Source organism: Lolium rigidum, chromosome 3 (genome assembly GCF_022539505.1).
Source record: "Lolium rigidum isolate FL_2022 chromosome 3, APGP_CSIRO_Lrig_0.1, whole genome shotgun sequence".
Taxonomy (NCBI): domain Eukaryota; kingdom Viridiplantae; phylum Streptophyta; class Magnoliopsida; order Poales; family Poaceae; genus Lolium; species Lolium rigidum.
In genome coordinates, this window is record NC_061510.1 from 336,726,986 (window position 1) to 336,750,071 (window position 23,086).

At 46.8% G+C, this 23,086-nt stretch overlaps 1 protein-coding gene and 1 pseudogene across 1 annotated transcript; both read right to left on the reverse strand.

Annotated features, from left to right (window-relative positions):
- Positions 1–2,148: 2,148 nt before the first annotated feature.
- On the reverse strand, positions 2,149–2,590 carry LOC124697103 (annotated as a pseudogene).
- Positions 2,591–8,674: 6,084 nt separating this feature from the next.
- On the reverse strand, positions 8,675–12,036 carry LOC124697104 (beta-glucuronosyltransferase GlcAT14B-like). Its single transcript, XM_047229736.1, has 4 exons — positions 11,418–12,036; positions 11,244–11,319; positions 11,028–11,143; positions 8,675–9,267 (listed from the first exon to the last, which is right to left on the reverse strand). The coding sequence occupies exons 1-4, from the start codon at positions 12,034–12,036 to the stop codon at positions 8,675–8,677; spliced, it is 1,404 nt and encodes a 467-aa protein (XP_047085692.1).
- Positions 12,037–23,086: the final 11,050 nt, after the last annotated feature.

The following is a 23,086-nucleotide window of genomic DNA, read 5'->3' on the forward strand; positions in this document are numbered from 1 at the left end:
ATTGAAGGAGAAAATTTGCAGATGAGAGAAGGAGGACGGCGCGAGCGGAAGTGCTCAAGGAGGAAGAAGACGATTTTATATAGGGGTGCGGCGAAACGACGAACCGTTGGATAAAGAAAATGTGTGACAGATGGTAGCCACGTAGTAACAAGGGTAAAGAAGTAATTCAACATTGGGGAGGTTACGGTGCGTGCGCCGGAAAAAGCGGAGGACATGTGTCCCCCACTTGCACGACGTGTCAAGTTAGTGGGTCAATTGGGCCCGCAAGGCAGCAGAAAGGAAAAATTCGACTCAACAGCTGCGTCAAAAGGCGACATGCAAAAATATTGGAGAGCCTTTGATCAAATACCAGTTTTTGTTCAAATGCTCGGGGGCTACTTTGGAAAAATGAAAAGATCAAAAAAGACAACATAGAAATGGCGTGAGCCTATGACCAAATACAAGTATTTGTTCATAGCCTCGGGGGCTACTCCCATCGGGAGCGCTGTTCGCGCACCCGAGAAATTATAAAACTTCGGGAGAGAATGAAAATATAGCGGCATAAAGTGTGGAGCCTACAACCAAGTACAAGTCCTTGGCTGTAGCCTCGGGGGCTACTCCCATCGGGAACGCTGTTCGCGTGCCCGATGAAATTATAAAAAAAAAGAGAAGAGAAAAAGACAGAATGAAGAGAAGAAATATAAGAAAAGCAAGAGAGTATATTTCGAGTTATAAATAACTCTGCATATACTCCCATCGGGAGAGCAACATAAGTCATCTTTGACTCGATAAAATGTGTCATTCCATCAGCCGAATAAGCACTCGACAATATATTCTCAGAACGCCGAAGTTGCGATCAATTTCTGAATGTCGCAAAACTTTGCGAAGGTAAGACCCCAGATCTATTCTGTGAGGCGTGGCGCCGTCTCTGACGTCGGTTTGCTACTTTTATCCGTATCAACAGATACGAAGAAAAATCCTAACGGACGCGTTAGGTACCCGATAAATATGACTGGGACTCGACAGAATGGTAAGACCTTAAGCGGCATCTGTCGAAGTTTACACCAGTATCCCAAAATCATGTCCAGGGACGTGATTTTGAAGGAGGTTTTTGCGGATTGCCACTAGAGCAGTTAACTAGTACCTGATCGGTCAGATGAACTAGCCCCAACTACCACTATCCATGTACAATATAGAAATTTACATGAAGAAATATAGAAAAGTTTAAGAAGTTGAGAAGAAATAAACAGTGAAGATTTTCCCTGACTCTGCGATTCAAGCAAAATCTCGGGGGCTAGTGACATAGGCATCCCAAATGGGCCTGCCGAAGATAGTACCCGGGGTTTACTGAAGGCCCACTACCGGAAGAATAAGAAGACTCGGAAGCCCAAGATATTGTTAAGGAAAGCTAGAGTTGTAATAGGAAGCATTATTTGTAATCTCGCGGGGGGAGTTAGAAACCTTCCCGGACTCTGTAACTTGTACAGTACGAATCTCTCGGCTCCGCCTCCTATATAAGGGGGAGTCGAGGGACAAAGAAAGCATCGAATCATTGTTCACAAACCCTAGTTTACATATTCGTCGAGTACTTTTCGGCTGAAACCTTCGAGATCTACTTGCCCTCTACATCCAACTAAACCCTAGTCTACAATCCATAGGCATTGACAAGTTAATCCCTTGTCACTTGCCATCTCAAAAAAGAAAGAAGAAAAGAAAAAAAAAGAGATCATCACCATCTTAAATAAGAAACAGCCTTGTCTGCAAGTTTTGCTCGTTCTGCTTGAACGGTTGAAGATAGCAAGTGTAGGTGGAAATGAGGTCAACTAAAATTAAAGGTTCTCACAAAATCCTGCAAAAAGAAAAAAATAGACGAAAAAATAGACAAAACATGTAGTAGGAAATATACGCCTGTGTGTACAAAACTACATATGTGTTGGCGCATTTTGCATCCAAGTGGTACATACTTTTAAATGTATAATCAAGTTCTGTGCACATAGTATCATTTACCATCGTCAGGTATCACCTACATGCCGCGTGAAGAGAAATCTCACTCTGTTCCAAAGAAAGAATGACCCGATCGTAGTAGTCTGCGCTATACATTGCGTGAATTGGTACACTGGATGAAATGCCAGCCAGAAGAAAGAATGGAATGGAATGGACCGCCACACTACGTAGCTGCTCAGGCACGCCCATCGATTTCAGTTCTGTTCTTCTGAACATTCCGTTCTTCTACTACTATGCACTGCTTCGGCCGGAAGTTCTCCTCCGACAGCAACGACGTCATGAGGCTCCGCAGCCGCTCAGCGCCGGGGCCAGGCCGCAAGAATGCGGCATTCCCGACAGCCTTGCACGGATCCTCGCCGCCGCCGCCGTCGGTCAGGTTGTAGCTCCCTGCAGGCCGCACCTCCCTGGCGCATCAGCCGCCGGGCGCGAGCGAGCCGGGGCCGCGCGACAGGAGCACGGCGTCGATCCTGTCGAGGACGGGGTCGTTCCGATGGAACTTGCGCGGGAAGGGAGCGGCGCTGCCGAGCATGCCGTCCCAGTCGGCGTGGGTCAGCAGGTGCGGGTGCTGCATCGGCGGGTTGTCCCAGGCGATGTGAGATAAGAGCATCTTAGCAGAGTCCGTAAAAACGCGAACCGAAAAACACTTCAGTTCAACAAACTCGTGTTTACAGGCCAGAAAATAGCAGGCCCGCTGGTTCCGAACCCGTAAAGGCAGGATTTTTCATAGAATTCATATGCAACACATACAACAATCTATCATAATTAATCAAATAATCATCCAAATTATTACAACACATAAATAATTGTCGGAACCAAATTATTACAACAGTTTTTGGAAAATTGAACAAACGTAAAATGTCTCGACCAAATTACAACAACTTCGGGAAAATTGGAGAAATTCACAAATGTCTTAACAATGATACATGTGACAAACAAATGAATGGAATGGTAGGATCAAAGGTGACGGCCATGTCGCTGCCAGTGGGCATCTTCAGATCATAGACGAGCTGGGCATGGGTATTGGCATTCTCAATCTGCCGATGTGTTTCAAGGAAAGCTTCAATGCGATCCGGATTGCGTTGGGGTTCCACTCGGGTGCCAACATTGTCATAGAAGCAGGGCAAGCTCAACTCTCTTTCATCCTCGATGATCATGTTGTGAAGAATCACACAACATGTCATGATATTAACCAGGGTTTTCTTGTTCCAAAATCGGGCTGGGCCACGAATAATTGCAAACCTTGCTTGCAAAACACCAAAAGCTCTCTCAATATCCTTGCGAGCTGCTTCTTGAGCCTTGGCAAATTCAGCTTCTATTCTATCTTGGGAATCCTTGACAGACTTAACAAAAGTTGCCCAATCCGGATAGATGCCATCGGCTAGGTAATATGTCATTGTGTACTCATTGTTCATGACCTTGTAGTTGCAAGTGGGTGCTTCCCCATTTGCTAATTTGGCAAACAAAGGAGACATTTGCAGCACGTTGATGTCATTGAGTGTCCCTGGCAAACCAAAAAAACAGTGCCAAATCCACAAATCTTGTGATGCAACGGCCTCAAGTACAATGGTTGCATCTTTGCTCTTGCCACAGTACTGGCCATGCCATGCCTTTGGACAATTCTTCCATGTCCAATGCATACAATCAAGACTACCAAGCATGCCAGGCCAACCTCTTTTCTCATTTATCTCCATCAACCGTTTGGTGTCATCCTGATTGGGAGCTCGCAGATACGTTGGCCCAAACAACTTGATAATCATGCGAGCAAACCTGCGGACTGACTCCGTGGTAGTATCCTCGCCAATTCGAAGATACTCGTGGGTGTAATCCGCAGGGATGCCATACGCAATGACCCTCACGGCAGCAGAGATCTTTTGGAAAGCGCTGAAACCCATCACGGCATTTCTACGTTGCTTGAAGTAATTCGAATTGGCTTCACAGGCCTTCACGATCCAGACGAACAAGCTACGCTGCATGCGATACCTCCTATAGAACAGATGGGGAGGATAGGTAGGTACCTCGACGAAGTAGTCCTCCATCAGCTGCTCGTGGCCGAGGAGGCGATTCCGCTGGATGTGGTTCCGGCCGAACACGGAGCCGCGCCTCTAATTCAGCAGCTTCACGCGGTCCTCCAGGTCCTTGACGGACAGGAGGAGCATGGTGGCCTCCATCTCGTCGTCCTGGAGCAGCTCGTCGAGGTCGGAATCGTCGGAGCTCGACGAATCCGATGGATCGAACTCGTCGCACGAGCTCATCCTCGATTCGGATGGAGCGGCAGCGGCGGCGGTGGGGGCGGCAGCCGGAGTTGGGCGAGGAACAGCGGGCGGGGTGCAGGGCGACCGGCGCTACCTCCGGGATGCGGGGCTCGGGCGGGGCAGCGGCGGCGGAGTGTGGTGGCGGCGCGGGGAAGGAGCGAGCGAGCGGTTGCGTTAGCTGAAATTTCAGCGCGTCCTAGATAGGGATCGAGCGTTCGGTTCGCTCGATCGACCCCTACAAATACAGGCGAAAAAAGTTTTTCGGTTTTAACCCTTTTACGGTCAGTGATCGGCAACCCAAATTTCAGCCCGAACCTCGTTATTTTTCGATTTTGGCCCATTTACGGGCTAGGTTAGAGATGCTCTAAACAGCGTCCGGGGCAGGTTGTCCCAACCCCGGATCAGGAGCTGCAGGAACGGCCAGGAGAGCACCATCCACGCTGAAGCTGAAACGAAAGCAGAGTACCGTTGATCTCAGAGAAATATTTGTCTTTCGACCGTTTCAAGTGAACTTCTGTTAGACCATCTCCAACGTCAGCCAAACTCTAAAGCTACAGCGATGCCGAAAATACTTTTCTACGACGCGCCAGGCCTTTAGCAGACGTCATATTTTGAGGCACACGTTCGGACACGCTGCAAACCGAGGTCTCGCGCACAGCCAACGACCACGCTGGCAGATGGAAATGGTTTAGGAACCAATCATTAGAGGTTTATGCTTATGGCTGCACCTATTTTAGACTGTGTTCAATGAGAATAAAAATCAACAAGATATTTACCATATTATTTTGAAAATCTTTATGCAATGAAATCTATGTTGTTCTCAGGAACGCCTGTCTTGCATAAGTACACACCTAGCCTTGTCGTCTTGCTGCATAGAAGATTGAGCTTTCTCTTAAAATAGCATTTACTTTGTTTTATATTTACTTTGTTGCACTTTTATTTTTACTTTTAAACCTTTTTAAAATAATCATACTTGTTTATTTAGTTTGTGTAGTGCGTAGATAATTAGGATGGTGACTTCTAATTTTAAAACAATAAACTACTTAATTGGTTAGCTCCTCGTGGGATCAGTCCCCACATTTGTGGATATCACCCCTCTCCCCGAGCATCCTAACCCTCTCCATGTCTTGCTTTGATGGGGATCTGCATGCCCCGTTATTGCCAACCAGTAGGGAAATTATACGCATATTGTGTTTTCGAATTCTGAAAAAGTTATGCATAATACTTCAACAATATTGAATGTGTTTTATTACATGTGCAACTAAAACCAATGCCATTGAGACACTACGATACATAAAGTAATGCTATTCTGGCAACATATTACACCATGCATGTGTTACCACTTCATTATTAATGGAACACAAAAAAACATATTTGACCATACACGAACCAATATACACAACTTCTCTCACAGATTCAAGGACAAATCCTAGAATGCACATGTAGAACTTTCATGAACCTACGATAGGAAATTATCTACTCCATAATTTCTAAAGTACTTGCACATATGCTACAAATCAATACATTTAAAAACCTCCAAGGAGATATTTGTTGAAAGGTACATTTTAGAGCCCTTTTCGAACATATCTAAAGGACATTTAAATATACTATAACATATATAAATCGGTGTTCCCCAAATTAATCTGTTTAGACATGCGACTAATAGTTTTGTAAATCTATGGAATTCCATTTAATAAATTGTTAAGAGGCAATGTTAAAAACCGAGACAACTCACACAAATTCTGATATTTTTTAACTTTAGGGCAAGTATTTTGAAGCATAATTATTATAACGCTATAACATACGATTTTATCATAATATCTCGCAAGATTGATGTGATTAATTTTGGTAAGTGTAAGTAATTATGAGAGCGGCGATTTTTTTGTTGAGAACACCGAAACATAGAAAATAACAAGCGTTCGTGTCAAAATCCACCAATAAACAACATATGTGCAAAATAATAGCCACATTTTACCGAAGTGAGCTTCTTATGTGATACTACACTAATCACAGATAACATGAACATGAGGGTTATTGTTAAAATGGTGAAGACATTGGAATTAGCAATTGAAAAATCAAACATAGAACAAAACAAAAGATAACCAATGTAAAATCCAGGAAAATCTCACGGATATAATTAATACCTCTTTTCATGAGCAGGTTAATAACAATGTTTACTCATTAAACAAAGTTGACTAGTTCATGTCATAGCTGCACATTATCATATATAAAACAAAACTTGAACTAAATTGCCCCATTAAGTATAGACATGGTGATTAATTAACATCATGCATCCGCGGGATCAAAAGCGAAAAATAAGCAAGCACGTGAACATGCTTTCCTTACCAACACTAGACCATCTCGCTTTGCAGTTTGTTGGACTAAGATGCGTTGCAGGTGTAATTAGCTTTTTAAAAGTTGTAAAATTATGAAGTGATGGACTCGAAATGTTGCCGAATACAAGAGTAACTTATACTTTGAATTATGATGATGTGCCTATAATGGAGTTCAAAAGAAGAAGCAGGCATTCAGAAGCCGCAAATTGGAGCAGAACAGTCGAAAGCTCTAGCTCTCCTGCAAGGAAAGGCGGAGCTGGCCCCAGGCAACATGGGCCATGGCCTGGTGCATGGAAAATCAACTGGGCTTATATGCTGGAAGTTGGCCTGGGCCCAACCCAGGGCAGTTAGGTCTGGCCTTTTACGTGATTTGCCCATGACCGAGCCTCGCAGACGAAATCACAGAACAAGCGCAGCCCGCCCTTCCTCCGCCCCCGACCGCACATACGCCGTCGTCCGACATCGTCCGCCCGCCGCCCGCCGCCCTCCGGCGCCTCGAGTCGACGCCTAACTGCGTGGCAGCACGAGACTAGGTCTTCCCCTTCCCCCTTTTGTTTCCCTGCCCAAATCTTGATTTCCTCTTGCAATTATATTGTTTAAATTTCCCCTTAGGTGCTCTGCCATCTGCCTGAGATGTTTTAGTAAATATTGCTTCCATTTATGTTTTACAGGGGAAAAAATAAACAAAAGAAATTGAATCGATAACTTTTTTCAAGTGCAAACCAGAACTGGGCCCTACAACTCGAGCAAGTGATAATATTCCGCATCAATGTGTTACAGCTGAACTTAGGCTCGGTGATATTGAATTAGATCCTGGTTTGAGAATGTTAATTGAGCATTTGGATCTAGATATTAGAGATATTGATAGAAGGGAGTACATTAGTAGGGGTCTATGCTAACCAACTAATCATACATATGAATGGAAATGAGTAGGAAATGGCTACAAAAGCTTTCATGATTATTGGTACAATGATCATCGTGGCTGGTTGGAGTATAGCATTGCTAAAAAATGCTGCCTTTTGCTTCAATTGTTTTTTTTAATAACCAATAGTTCAAAACTATGGTATTGAAGCATTCACCAAGAATGGTTTGTTATATAGAGCGAGATGTATCATAGAATGGTCTGTCATATTAAGCGAGATGTATTTCTTAGTATTGAAGAGTCAAAGATTATAGAGCTATTTCAAGGTTATCGCTCGGGCAAAGGCATTTTACCTCATCCTAGAAGTAAGTTGTCATATTTTGCATCCATTATGAACTATTTCCCTTGTTGTTTACGTACTGATTGGCATTTTAAATTTCATACTTGAAGGTTTAGCTTCTTCTACTATTGAAGATGTAGTCATGGGAGGTTCGGGACAACCAGCTTTTTGATTTGGTACCATCTTTTGTTTCATGTATGCTATATACTGTCTTTTATTATATCTTACATTCAGTGTTGAAACGCCATCAGATAGAGTGTGTTTAAATTCATTTTAGTTATGGAACAGAGCTTGTATTCTCTTATGCCCTAAAACTGGAGTTTTCTTGAAATTTTTTGGGCCCTTGGTATTTGGCCTGGGGCGTTAACAATTCCTGGCTACGCCGTTGCCTGCAAGTGAGCAAGATCCGATCGCTAGACGAACTGGAGAGAGCTCATTTCCATTCCAAAATACAAAAAGAAAAGAGAGTTCGCCACCACCTCAAAATAGAAACAGCCTTGCACGAAAGTCCCACCCGTTCTGCTTGCAAGGTGAAGATGGCAAGTGTTGGTGGAAACGAGCTCAACTGAAGAAATTCTCACGAAAATACACCAAAGTGAAAATAGAGGAAGGGGCGCATGTAAAAATAGACGCGTCCGTGTGTACAAAACTACATGTGTGTTGGCGCATTTTGCATGCAAGTAGTACGTACATTCTTTTACACATGTAATCAAGTTCCCGACACGGCGGCACCTAGTGTCATCTACCATCCTCAGGTATCACCTAGATGACGCGTGAAGAGAAATCTCACTGTGTTCAAAAGATGGACCCGATCGTAGTCTGCGCTATACATCGCGTGAATTGCTAAGCTGAATGAAATGCCAGCCAGAAGAAAGAATGGATCGCCACACTATGTAGCTGCTCACGCACGCCCATCGATTTCAGTTCTGTTCTTCTGAACATTACGTTCTTCTACTACTATGCACTGCTTCGGCCGGAAGTTCTCCTCCGAGAGCAACGACGTCATGAGGCTCCGCAGCCGCTCGGCGCCGGGGCCAGGCAGCAAGAACGCGGCATTCCCGACAGCCTTGCACGGATCCTCGCCGTCGGTCCGGTTGTAGCTCCCTGCAGGCCGCACCTCCCCGGCGCACCAGCCGCCGGGCGCGAGCGAGCCGGGGCCGCGCGACAGGAGCTCGGCGTCGATCCTGTCGAGGACGGGGTCGTTCCGGCGGAACTTGCGCGCGAAGGGGGCGGCGCTGCCGAGCATGCCATCCCAGTCGGCGTGGGTGAGCAGGTGCGGGTGCTGCATCGGCGGGTTGTCCCAGGCGATGTAGTGCAGGTCATGGTTGACGGTGGTGTTCCGGAACTCGTCGGCGTTGCAGGCCACCGTGTGGAAGTAGCCCTCCGGAGAGGAGATGAAGTTGGCGTAGTACATGAGCACCGTCCGGGGAAGGTTGTCCCACCCCCAGATCAGGTACTCCACGAACGGCCTCGATAGCACCATCCACGCTGAACCTGAAACCAAAGCAGAGTACCGTTAATTATCAGAGATATTTGTCTCTTGACCGTTGAAGTATTATGATACATCCAAATGACAAATCTTACACACACACACATCCAAATGACAAATACCCAAAGAAAAACGCTGTATATATCGTCCGGGTCATCACACCACGCACCGCACGTGCTAGGCCCACATCCAACGTCTTTTGCCATATACTCCCTCTGGTCTTCTTTAATCGGCGCGGCGTTCGTACGTGTAGTTGTTTTCCTTATTTGCTCACCTCGCGTCAATTTAATTCAAATGGAGTTAGTACTTTCACACATTGTTCTTTTCCGCTCTGTTTGTTCCAAATTCCCACATGTTAGTCTCACGCTGCTCTATCTACAAAAAGTTTCGCTCACTACGGACCTCACCGCCCTCCACTCCGGTGGCAGCGGCCACCTCCTCCCATTTCCTTTCCCTTCCTTTCCTCCGTTTATTGCCTCTATGGTAGCACAAATCCAATGAGCTAAGCGGCGGGGCGGTGATGCTAGCTCTGGTGGGTAGCGTTGTCTCACCCCCCTCCTCTCCCGCCAGTGAACACGCCCTAGTGGTACAAGTCGGTCGGCTTGCGGTGCTACCATCGGTGTCCGTAGTTTTCTGCAAGAACAATGCGGTGTTGCTGCCATGCTACCGTCAGTATCGGCTCGTGCTCCCATCTATGCATGTTGTTGTTGCCGTTGACACCCACAGATTATACATCCGATCTGCGGATGGTGCTTCCAGCAAAGGCCTTTCGCCGGGCGACGAGGCCTCCGCTGCAACATGCTCCTCGCACGCGGCCTCGTGGGAATTGCACATTTGCCACACTTTTTTTGCACTTTGCATATTTGGGACGCACGTAAAGTGTAGCAAATGTGCAAATATTGCGGGTGATTGAATAAAAGGTGGGGGATTTTTCTATTTGCGGGAGGGTGACACGTGTCACGCGATGGAGACGGGGATCGATACTTTTGATATTCTAGAATGCTCAGTATAGCACATGTCTAAATGACAAATCTTACACATACAAATGAATGAAATGACAAATAAGTTGTAGTGTAAGATTTATTTGAAACATTATCTTATTGTAGGTGGTTGGCCATCTTGATTATCCTGCTGTAGACTGTTGTATACTAGTACAAAATAGTACTTCTCCGTATAATGTAAGATGTGCAGCGCACCATCATCTGCCTGGTCACGGACGTAGCTATTGTGCAGGGCCACGAATGCAACAATATTGTAATGATGAAACGATTCTTCCCTGGATAAAGTAATGGTAACCCAAATGAAGCTGGCTATTTGACCCTAAATGATTAGTAGCTGTAAGCGCAAGCTGAGGGAACAAAGCCAGATCGAATAGGTGCCACGCCGGTGGACACACGGCGGCGGCATACACTATACAACAATAATATATACTGTATAACCAATCAAATGATATGATGGGACAAACGTGGCCTCGACACTCACAAGTAGCAGATCAGTTCGGGTTAGCAAGGATATTTTTCTATCAGCCCCGTGACCGGGGATCGACCCTCCCGTGATTCGCATAGTAATTGGAGTTCTGAAAATTATAACTTTATCCTAAAAAGTACAACTTTGGTTCGTAGCTTAACAGTGTCAAGTGCACAAATCATGGCGTTTTTCAGGGGTAGATGTTTGACCGGTATCTAGCAGCGCCGTTAGAATTGCATTTCGCCAAATTGTGTATACATGCTGAAGTAAAAATTAGGGAGCAGCAAAGCATGCGTACCGCCGAAGAGCTTGAAGGCGGTGGGCAACTCCCTCTTTTGAGGTATCCAGAACAAATCGCCCTTCTTCTTCATGTAGAGCGCCGGGTCGATGATCACCGGCATCGCCCTCGCGAACCTGCCAAAAATCACGATCGATGGTACCACGATCAGTCACTGTGCACAGGAGAAAACGATGTCATCCAACACCAAACGAAACGATCGAGATGAAGGCGTACGCTTTCCAGCCGATGTCGCTGGTGTGATCAAGGAAGTTGAGGTCGCGCGGCAGCTCCGAGAACACGTCCATCATGTCTGCAGCCAGCCAGCCATTGATCGACAAGATCACCCTACTGATTCACCAAGAACTGAAACAATGGGAAGCCAATCGATCAAGAGAAGAAAGCCCGTACCGTCCTGCGTGACGAGCGGGTAGTCGGAGGCGGAGAGGTTGATGAACCAGTCCCAGTCGGCGCCGCGCCCGCGCCCTTCGCCCCAGAGGAAGGCCGCGGCGGCGTGGAGCGTGGTGGTGACCATGGTGGGGCCGCGGTAGGTGACGAGGTTGGCCTTCTCCACCACGCGCACGTTGCGGGCGGCGGCGAGCACGGGGTGCGCGGCCACGAACGCCGCCAGCTCGGCGCGGTCCGAGTCGGGCGCCTCCGCGTCCAGGTGCAGGATGTAGTGGTTCCGGGGGTGGTACAGCGCGAGAAGGCAGCGGCGGAGCATGCCGGCGTCGCCGGCCGAGCCGGAGATGAGGTACGCGAAGCGCGGCGGCGAGGCGGCCGCGGGCGCGCTGGGCCGGGCCTGCGCGGAGAGCACCGAGTCGACGAAGAGTGGGGACAGGTCCTTGGCGCGCGGGGAGGACGCTGTGTGGGCGGGGGAGGTTTGTTGCTGGGAGAGGAAGAGGGAGGCGGAGGGGAACGGGACCGGGGAGGCGGCGATGATGAACAGGGCGAAGAGGCCGCCGGCGACGACGGAGAGCAGCCACCGCAGGTCGATGGCGCGAGGGGAGTGGGCTGCGGCGTGGTCCATGGCGGGCGTGATCGGCTGGGGAGAAGGGGAGGTGGGGGAGTCGTGCTTATAAATGCGGCACCGATCGTGCACTGGGAAGGGCGAGCACGACGAAGCCAATCATGGCGGGAAAGGAATCTTGCTCTCTTACATCGCGAGCCTGGATGAAACGTGTGGCAGCATGCCAGCATCAGCACTAATCTTGAAGCTGATTCGTACTACGAGTACATGTAAGTACGTTGACGTTCTGGTCTCTGCAAGGAGAAAAAGAACGGTATGGACGGGGGTCTCAAATTCAAACTCGACGTGCGTCCCAATCAGCGCCAAGGAAGGAACCGCCGCCAGCGCGCGGCGCGTCGTCATGCCCGCCATCACGTACGCACGGGCGCGCGGCTACCCGATCGATCATAGGACGAACACGTACAAAGGAGTACCGTACCATGGTAGGGATGAAAACGGAGCGGAAATGAACGGAATTGAATAATGCCACATTCATTTTCATATTTTTGCGCAAACGCAAACAAATACAGAAATCCCAAAAGAATACGGTCTAGACGCATAGCAGAAAGAAGATGTTTATCGAAACCAAGAAGTGATCGCTGAAATAATGAACGAAAAATCAAACAATCCAAGCGAAAATGAAAACGAACATTGTTTGCCTAGTTTCTAAATCTAGCGCGACTGCTCAATATACCAAGAAATGGGGGAAGGGTTCTTTTTTTGAAGAGCCAACGGTGGAGGGAAAACGTCCACCTGAAGTGAAAATTTATTAACGGGGGCCGAGTCTAGCTCGGGAGGTACATGTGGGTTTCGCCGGAGCAAAACGAAAGAGGCCAATACAGTGTAACCAAGATTACAGGAGGCTAGCTCTACGATCCGACAGCCACAAGTCTATCGGCTGGCGGCTAAGGCGGCGAGGCAGCCTGTGCAACCAAAGCTCGCAGTGTTCTACAAGGAGCAAGAACATTTGCGGAGGTCGCAGGAGTTGGGCATCAAAAACCATACGGTTCCTGCTCTTCCAGGTGATCCACAGTACGAGGAGCACCAGTGTGTGCCGCAGAGGAGGCGCAAGGGCGATGAGTGGCGCAGCGAGGGCAAGGCAGCCATCTTCCAGGTCGGTCGCAGAGGCGGCAGCTGGGGCCCCAACGTGAGCAAACCATGGCGCCAGGCGGCGACACTTGAAGAAGAGATGAACGAGATCCTCGTCTTCGTTGCAGAAGGGGCAGCGGGCGGACGGCAGCACACCATGTCGATGAAGGAGAGCACGCATCCTGGTATTCCCATGTCGCGCAATCCAGAAGAAGACCCGGATCTTGAGCGGCGCGAAGTTTGCCCAGTTGCAGTCGGCGAGCGGGAGGACGACCCTGGACGAGACCATCGTGCGGTAGGCTCGGGCCGTGGTGAAGGAGGCTCCCCCAGGCAGCAGGCGGGTGTCAGGTTCTAAAAAAAGGAAATAACTAGGGAAAAGATTGAAGCATAAAAGTTTCTTGCAAAGGGCTTACGTGGGCATCTGTTTTGGGACGAGCCGTTTTGCCGGTTTAGCTTGGTAAGGTTACAACATAATGAGGTTGTTGGATTGGGTCATGCACATCAATCACACATTAAAACGGAAATTTCATATTAGGCTGTTTCCACGCCTGTTCTGCCGGAAAATAATGTTCGTTTTCATTTTCGCTTCCGTCGAAAGAATTACGTTTTCGTTTCTGCTCCACAAAGTTCCATTTGTGTTTTCATATTTTCTGCTTCATGGAAACTTTCTGCTTCATTTTCATCCCTAACTTTACCCACCTACTGAAAAGAATGAGAGAACATATAGAATATTACTATTTTCATACCATTTAACACCTTTTTAGCTATTTTTTATCGAATCGTATAATGGTCAAACATGGATTATATCGAATTGCGGATATGGAGCGGCTTCGAAACAGACTCGGATCCAAAATAAATAATTGAGCAAATCCACACTTGAAATTAGAAGTATGTTTCTTTTACATAAGCTTACTGTAAGAACGTGAGAAAAAGCGTGTAAACCTAAACTATAGCCAAAGTTGTATGCGTGCTGACACAACACCAAGATAATCTAAAGTCAGTCGGACACATTAAGAGTGACCAATAATAATAGTGCAAATGTGTAGCACTGATGATAGCCTGACACACTGAGGGGAAGAACCATGAATATATGGCTGGACGGATGAACTAACTAGGTTGTCTTAATATTTGGGGTTGGACTAAATTGATCGGATTCTTCTCTTCTAGAACTTTTAATAATCCGGAAAAAAACGTTGATAATGCATATCCATCGCCATATTATCAATACTACCTATGTTAATCAATCTATGTAAAGTTTGACCAAGTTTTCTTTTAAAATATTAGTATGTATAACCCAAAATCAACACGTACCGTTAGATAAATCATAAAATATAGTTTCATATAATACATATGCAATATCATAATTTTTTATATTTTTCTAAAAAATTATCAAAATTTACTTAGCTTGATTTTTTAAAAAAGAGTATCACCGTATCCACTGAATATTTTCTCCGCTTGATCAATATCCACACCTACATCTATACAGGGGCGAAGCTCCCCATAGGGCAAGGTATGGCAGCTTCCTTTCCTTAATTTTTGGTGAATACATTGATATTTCCTATGAGAAAGTTATGATTATTTTAGTGAATATTGCGCAAAAAATGACTTCCAACAAAAAACAAAGCCTACATACCAAAAACAAGACTCATTTTCTAGGTTCAATGTGAATAAGATCTTTGTTCTAATTGCACTCGTCCTTATCCTCTCCCAGGCGATAAGGAGGCGACCCAAAGTTCCTCGCTCCGCCGCCGGCCAGGCCGGTGGTTCCCCTCCTCTCCGCCTGCCGCTCCGGCGGCGGGAGAGTGGGGGAACCCTGGTTCTGCGTTCTCGGCGTGTAGATAGTAGGAGCAGCTTCTCCGAGGGCGCCGGCGAGTGGGGGATGGTGGTGCCTTCCTGGAGTTTTGGTGCTGGAGCTCGATCCCCTTCCCGGTGTCGTCTTCGGCGAAGTCGGCGAGCTGCAGCCGGTGTGTTTGCGCGGATCTGTCGATCCGGCATGTTCTGGTGCTCGGGGCGTGGTCGGTGCTGCGAAGACGGCGGCCTGCGTCTGGAGCTTTTGTCCCCTGTCCCTCTCTTCGTCGCGGCAAGGAGGGCTCCGTTCTTGCGGCGGAGGGTCTGGGGGTGGTGCGGCGTGCCGCACCTGTACAGGAGCTTCTGCTGCCGGTGGTCTGTGCCGGCGTCGTCGAGGTTGGTGGTCGTCGGGAGGTGGAGAAGCAGGCTTGTGGGGGCGCTGGCCGTGCCTGTTCATCGATTCAGATTCCGTCACTGCGTGGCGGATGGATCCTGCGGCCTTCTTCATGCGAGTAGGTGCTCTCGGCTTTGGGTAAGATGGTGGTTCGACCTCCTCTTCTCCGGTGATGTCGGTGCTGCCGCTGGCTGCGGTGCCTGCGTGTGTTCATGTGCTTGTACCTGGGTTCCTGTAATCCGTATCTGTTGAATATATGCAGTTTGGCTCAAAAAAAAAAGATCTTTGTTCTTACAGAGATTTATCATATCTCGTACTATATAAAAGATAACCTTGAGCTATTTATTATTCATACGCGAAGAATTAGAGACTTAAGAGAATTCTTGGTTTTTGGATGACACATCATGTTTCTCAAACGACATTATAACCTTATTGACTTGCCATTGCTTTTAACGGTGGCAAAAACAAAACAAAATTAAAATATATTTCTCGGCGACAAATATCATCAAGACCGAGTTGCGAACAGACCGAGAGATATTCAAAAGTCTTGATCAATAAAATTACAAAAGATTTTTTTAGAAAGGTATAGCTTTGCCATTGAGCTGTCATTATTGGTATGTTCTACTTATAATCAAATACGTTTCTATTTTTATTGTATGAGTGATTGTACTTGAATCATATATATCATTAATATCTTCACACTATTTTATTCTTTGCATCATCCTCAAATTATTTTCGTCCTTTGCCAGTACATCTATATCCGCCAAATTTTAAAAAGTATTTAAAGATGGATACGGATGCAATAGAACTAAAATTCCGCACCCCATTTACATTCAACCGTGACTAGCACGAGGTAGGCCAGTTACGTGACGCTCCTTGTTTCTCTTTCTGCTCGATTGGTTCGTTCGGGCGTTGAGCCGTTGACGAAATCGGAGGCGATCGAGCAGGCCAAGAGATCGGATTCTTCTTCTGTGGTGCCTACCTGCAAATGATTGACATTTGATTGGACAAGCTCATCTTTCGCTCCTTCGCATCAGTCTGTCCCGTCGACAAGTCCGCAGGATTGCTGGAGGATCACGGGCAACCGCCGGAGCGATGGACCGACGTTCGGTGGTTGAACCATCCGCTTCCTGCCAGATTTAAGACGAGACAATCAGCGAGCTTCCTCCCGTCTTCTCTGAACAGGGGGGAGGGTTTAAGAAAGGACGGTGATGGCGTAGCGGAATCCCTGCTGCTTAACAGTCGACGTGACAGACACATCCCAGTTCCCAATCACAGTTTAAGGTAGAGATGGCAGCCATGAATCTACCACCAAGGTTTATAGAAGGCAACGGAGGTTCAGTGAACTAGTGAAGGGTCTTGTGACTTCACAAAGTAGGCGTACGTTGCAATCACCAACAGGGAAATTCGGGCACAAATGAACACCAATATTTTACACATTCACAGAGCTCAAAAGTACAACACATACACAACATATGCCAAGGCTACTGCCATGAACAACTAGAGGGTAACAGAAGCCATGACCAACAAAAAGTTCGAACTGAAACAGCCACGTAGGGCTTCATGGGGAACACAAACAATTACATGCTCGTGGGAAGATGATCAAAATCCGAACGCATAGGAAATGACGTATCGGAATCAAGAAGAAAGGCCAGAAGGCCTAAGATACAACACGTTCGGGGCACAGATGCCCGCGCAACGCAACCCCACTACCCAGAGGGTAGCACACACACGGAACCGGACTACTCGCGGCATCTCCACTTATCTACTAACACAAGAGAGCCTCTAAAAATCCCAGCGATTCTCCACATCTCCGCCTCAATGACGATCACTGAGAGCACCGCGGCTTTGGAAAGAGCGGCCCTTTCGAACACAATGTCGTTGCGATGTCGCCAAAGACACCAGCAAACGATGGCAACTCCGATCCCCTCCAGGTCCACTACGCTTCTCCTGCAGCCAAGCCATGAAGCTCGAATCCATCTGCAGCATCCAGTGCAACTTTCCCCACCAGCGCAGGCAGGTTGCCCAGACTTCCCGGGACAGCACACAGCCCATGAGCAGATGGTCTAGAGTCTCGGTACTCTAATCACAGAAGGGGCATGCAGCCGGGTGTGGAAGCCCCCGCCTACTCAATCTGTCAGCAGTCCAACATCTGTTCCTGCTAGCCAGCCAGAGGAAGACTTTGCAGTTAGGTGGGGCCCTCGAGCGCCAAATCTGGAGCGCCCCTGGCATATCCACCCTGGCTCCAAACAAAGCTCGGTAACCTGAGCGCGCAGAGTAAGCAAAATCTTTCTCCCAGCCCCATCTGAAGCTGTCATCCACGCCCTCAATTAGGGCAACATCCTCTAGCATATCAGCGACGTGGAAGAGCTCCTGGATCGCTGATGCATCAAGATCCGGCGAGACATCGTCCAGCCAAGCCCCGGCCAGTCCTTCACGCACTTTTCGCGTTCGAAGCCAGCGCTTTGGCACCGCCTTCAGTAGATTTGGTGCTATATCCATTAGACGGCCATCAGGTAACCATCGATCTGTCCAGAAGAAGGTGGACGCTCCATCCCCTAGTATCGAGAAGGTAGCACCTTCAAAGAGATGTCGCACCACTTGTGGGACCTGGATATTGAACTCCTTCCACGGCTTTGAGTCGTCGACTCGTTGAAGCCACAACCACCTGGCCCTCAAAGCAATGTTCATATACCGGAGATTGGGGATCTCAACCCCCCCCCCCCATTCTTTTGGGGCACAAACTTTGTCCCACGCCACCAGGCAGTGGTCCCCTCTCACGTCCTTTCTACTCTTCCAGAGGAACACATAGGAATAATAATAATACCACCACTTCACCTGCATCTGATTGAAATGTGTTTTGATGGTATATCATAGAAGACAGCCTTTAGAGTAGTATGTTGGAACATGACAATCTTAGGATGGAATGGAATTTTATATAAACGAAATCCATTTTCATTCTCTTCGACCTAACATTGCAGCCACACTCAAAATTGACTTTACTGTTCCATGTAGAAAACGCTCAACTGATTGTTCCAAACAGTAAAGGAATAATTGACAGCATGGTACTTGCAAATACACAAAGCACACACAATCTCTAAAAATGCCAATAGAATGGTCGGCTAGGGTCAGCAGCGTCGGGCTTCACGGCAGCGCCCAAGTGTCGGCGCCATTGGCGGCACCACTGGGATCTAGAAAAGGAAATGGTCCTACTAGGGCCTGACGAATTTCTGTTGAACTTTAACAAGCAGATTTCCTGTGGCCTGGTCAAGCAAAAGGTGCCACTCTCGATAACTAACAATAAAAATTGAAAAATTAAGATTCCGTTTTAGTTACAGTACAAAAATATTTATTTTATTTTAACAGAGGACTAATAATCCTCACCAAAAAATAACCTTGTAAAAGTAATTAGCATGAAAATAAGGGAGCTATTCTTTGGCTTTTGGAGAAATATAAGACCTTTATTTTGAAGTACATCTTCGGAAAAATTCACGTCTACATCTGTGCATGATATGTGTGCATAAATTCTTTCTATGAAAAATCGCTTTGTCCTTTGGGTTCTGGCAAAAGACAAAACTTGATGCTAAAAACAAGGATTTTTGTGAGACATGTTTTGACTTTTTAGGGTCGATCACAAAATATTGGTTTTCAGCAAACTGTACGAACTCACGTAGATTGTTGAGATGTACGAACACACATAGATTGTCGAGATGTACATGCGAATTTTTTTGTTGAAATTTTTGACAATTAGAAATATATTTTTTAGGTGGAAGGAGTATATGCACCCGGAAGTAGAATTGAATATCTATAAATGTATAAAGTATGTATTTTATCATCATGATGAGCCAATCAAACACTTAGTCTTTCAGTATAAACTTGCTAGATTTATATGGTTGGTCATTCAAACAGGTTCTATCTTATATCCACCGTATAGCTTCCTAATATATTTGGCATTGGTTACGCGGTCTTGATCATAGGTTAAGAATTCTAATTAGGGTTAGAGCGATTACAGTTATTTGGTCGTTAGGCTATGTAAAAATGACGAGATTTTTAAAGATAAAAAAATTCCCTTATTCATTTTACCTACATGTGCACCATTTTGCTTCTCCATCGTTGTCTCTATAACGTGTGGAAAATCGAGACTTATTTATAGATATGTCTACGCAGTTTAAGAACACGGCAAGTGGTATTTCTATCCAACATGAATGACACTGTGATCTATGGATTGGCCCTCTATGTCCATAGGTTTCTTTACATTTTTTGACGATTATCTGTATTGCAACTTATTATCTTGTACTTTTTTGTTAGACTTATTCAGCTATGTGCATCTTAATTATACAGAGACCGTGTGTAATACTTAAACCTTTTAAATAATAAAACATCTTTTATCGAGAAAAAATATACCAGACAAAGAAATGCGAGAAGCCTGGCTGCCGAAGTGCCGATCCAGTATGCTCATCGCTAGGGTTCAGATATTTGTGGCGTTATTCTAAAGATTCTGTCCACCTTTTCGTATGTGTACTTGGCAAGTTTTTCACAGGATTCTCATGCTGAACTTCTGAACTAGGTACTGAAGAATCATATACCCTGGCTATACATCGGCTTATGATGCTGCATACATTTTTCTTTAGTGCAAATAGGATCCATCTCATCTGTATCTTAACAGTCGACGTGACAGACGCATCTCAGTTTCCCGTCGCGATTTTTTAAGGTAAAGATGGTAACCATGGATCTACCACTAAGGTTTATAAAAAGCTACATAGTTTGAACTACTTCCAGTGCCATGAACAAGGACTAAAGGGTACCGAAAGCCATAAGCCACAAATAGTTTGAACTGAAAGTCAAGCGTCACATAGCAGACGATTGCTACATCCAAACTGGGAGAAAACTGCTCATGCCTATATTAGCAACAACAAAAATAGGATACAAACCAATACTACTATTTTACACATTCACAGAGCTCAAAAGTACAATGTATATACAGCAAACGCAATGGCTACCGCCACCAACTTCCCTACCCGTGTCACCGATCCTAACGACGAAGGGCCAGAGGGCGTCGTCGTTCCATTATCGGTTGCCGGCTTCTCCGTGGGGCAGGTGTAGCCACACAAGCTAGGCCGGACAACCCGGTAGACGCCCTTGCTCGTCAAGAGGAAGACGTCCTTGCTGTTGTCCTCGCCGAAGGAGAACACGTAGCCCAGGGAGGGGAGAGGACTTCCGCTTGTCATTTCACAGGGTATCGGGGAGTTCTTGGAGCAGCTAAAAGGTGTCACGGTGGAGGTGTAGTTCCCGCTGCTCTCCGGTGTCTCAGCGCCGGTCCACATCGCTGATGCGTATAGATCGGCATACATATACCTGAAATCATGTGTGGGGAGGTGGTAAAGCCTGTAAGGCCAAGTTGCTTGCAGGTTGTATGTCGTAGATGCAGAGAGTAAGAAACTAGCAAGACAAGCATGGATTCGCTAGCTAAGTGGCGACTGGAGAACAATGTCCACAGTGCACGAAGTGGAGACTGAAGAACAAGGCTCACAGTGCGAAATTCGCACTTTTACTTGTTTGCACATTTGTTTATTCATGTTAAGAAAATTGCACCTTGGTGAATGCATACCTCTTATATTCTGAAATGGTTATAATGGGGAAGAAGCATACAATGTTTGCCACAATCAAATTGTACTATTGGTTATCAAGATGGAATAATTTTTGTATCATTCTAGATCTAATCTGAATTTCCCCACAGGGAAAAATTGCATACCTTCCATATAAGCAGGGATCGGTAGACCCTCGGTAGACATATCCACCTGTAATTGATGCAGACCCAACGTTCTTGTTCACAGCAGAATGGTTGTAACCCATGACAGGGAAGATGGCATTTATGGAACTAAGTGATGTATTCCCTCCAGGAGTCCATTCTGGATGATAAATGTATGGGCCCTCGTATGGCCGCCAGCCATAGTTTCCACCCTTGGAGATCAAGTCTACCTCTTCATATACATCCTGCAAATATGCAGTAAAAAAAATTGAAGTTTCATGGACAAACAAAAATGCAATTTCTGACCGAGGTCAACCTTTGAAATTATGGTTTATTCAAAAGCATGTTTCAGCTTTTATCTTGTCACACATTTCAGCATTGACATACAATGTTTCTGCAGTCATCATATTTTGTGAACTTTCATTTTTATAGTTTGTTTGTATAAAGAATGTTTCCCCCATAGTCCACCATGTGACTGAAAGTAGGATAATCATTTTGTTTTATTTAATTAAGCAATACGTTTACAGTAGCTGATCAAGGAATGCTAAACATATGGAAATTTCAAACTCTAGTGCACTAATAAAGATTACAGAGCTAATCCCTAAAAAGGGAAAACATAAGTTTATTGAGCTACGTGTCAGATACTCATGAAAAAATTCAGTCAAAGCCCTAGAATACCAAATGCAATATAAATTCAAAATAATACATGACCATATCAGCAAGTATAGTTAAGCAGCTTCACCTTAATTACATGCTACCCTATTCACCTTAATGACTGGCCAGCACCTGGGGAGAAGCAGACCGACGGGCCGGTCGGGGCCGGCGTGCGGGTGGGCTGGGTGCCCTGGGTGGAGCCTGCACCCTGGCGTCCGCCGGTGCGGCCCTTCTGCTTGGCTGTCTGCTTGCCCTTCCCGGCGCCCGCGCCAGGAGCGGGACCGTCACCGCGGCAGCCGAGGCCGGGGCTTGGAGAGGCGGGACCGCGGGCCTGGGCGACGAGGGCGGTGGTGGCGGAGTTGGCCGCCGCGTTGGCCTGCTGCATCTCCTCCATCAGGAGAATCGCCCTAGTGCGGAGGAAGGTTGGCAGCGGGTCGGTCATGGAGGTGACCGTGGCGGCGGAGGCGAAGCGAGGGCCGAGGCCGCGCAGGGTGTTGAGGACGAGGGTGCGGTCACTCACGGGAGAGTCGTTGTCGGAGAGCGCATTGGCGAGGTGCTTCTGGCGGCGACAGTACTCGTGGATGGAGAGGGATCCCTGCACAAGCTGGCGAAAGTCATTGTCAAAGTAGATGGCTTTGTTCGCCTTGTTCGCGGTGAAGAGGTCGCGTGCCGCGAGCCACAGCTGACGCGCGGTCTGATTCCCCGCAAGGATCATGTCCGCGATGTCTTCGTCGATGGCGGCGTGGAGGTGGTTGAGGACGGTGTAGTCGGCGGTGGCCCACTCGGCGTCGGTAGGGGCGGCGGCGACAGTGTCGTCGACGTGGCCGAGGTAGCCGGAGCGGCCCAGGGAAGCGCGCATGTAGATGCACCACTTGGAGTAGTTCCCGGCGGCGAAGGAGAGGAGCACGGGGCCGGCGTGTGATGACCCACAAGTATAGGGGGTGTATCGTAGTATCTTCGATAAGTAAGAATGTCGATCCCAACGAGGAGCAGAAGGTGTTGACAAGCAGTTTCGATGAAGGATTCACTGTAAATGCTCACAGACAAGTATTCAGGGGTTTTGATGTAACGAGATGAATAAAGTACGAGTAAGTAAAATGCGAGAGAAATAATTGCAGCGAGTGGCCCAATCCTTTTTAGCACAAAGGACAAGCCGGTTTGTTTACTTATAATGACCAAACGTTCTTGACGACACACGGGATTTTAGTCTAGTGCTTTCGCTACATACAGCTGATTAATCTTCATTGTTTTGATAAGTGTTGTGTGGGTGAACCTATGCTAATGTACCGCCCTTCCTAGGACTAATACATACTTGTGATTATACCCCTTGCAAGCATCCGCAACTAAAAGAAAGTCATTAAGATAAATCTAACCACGGCCTTAAACTGCGGGATCCT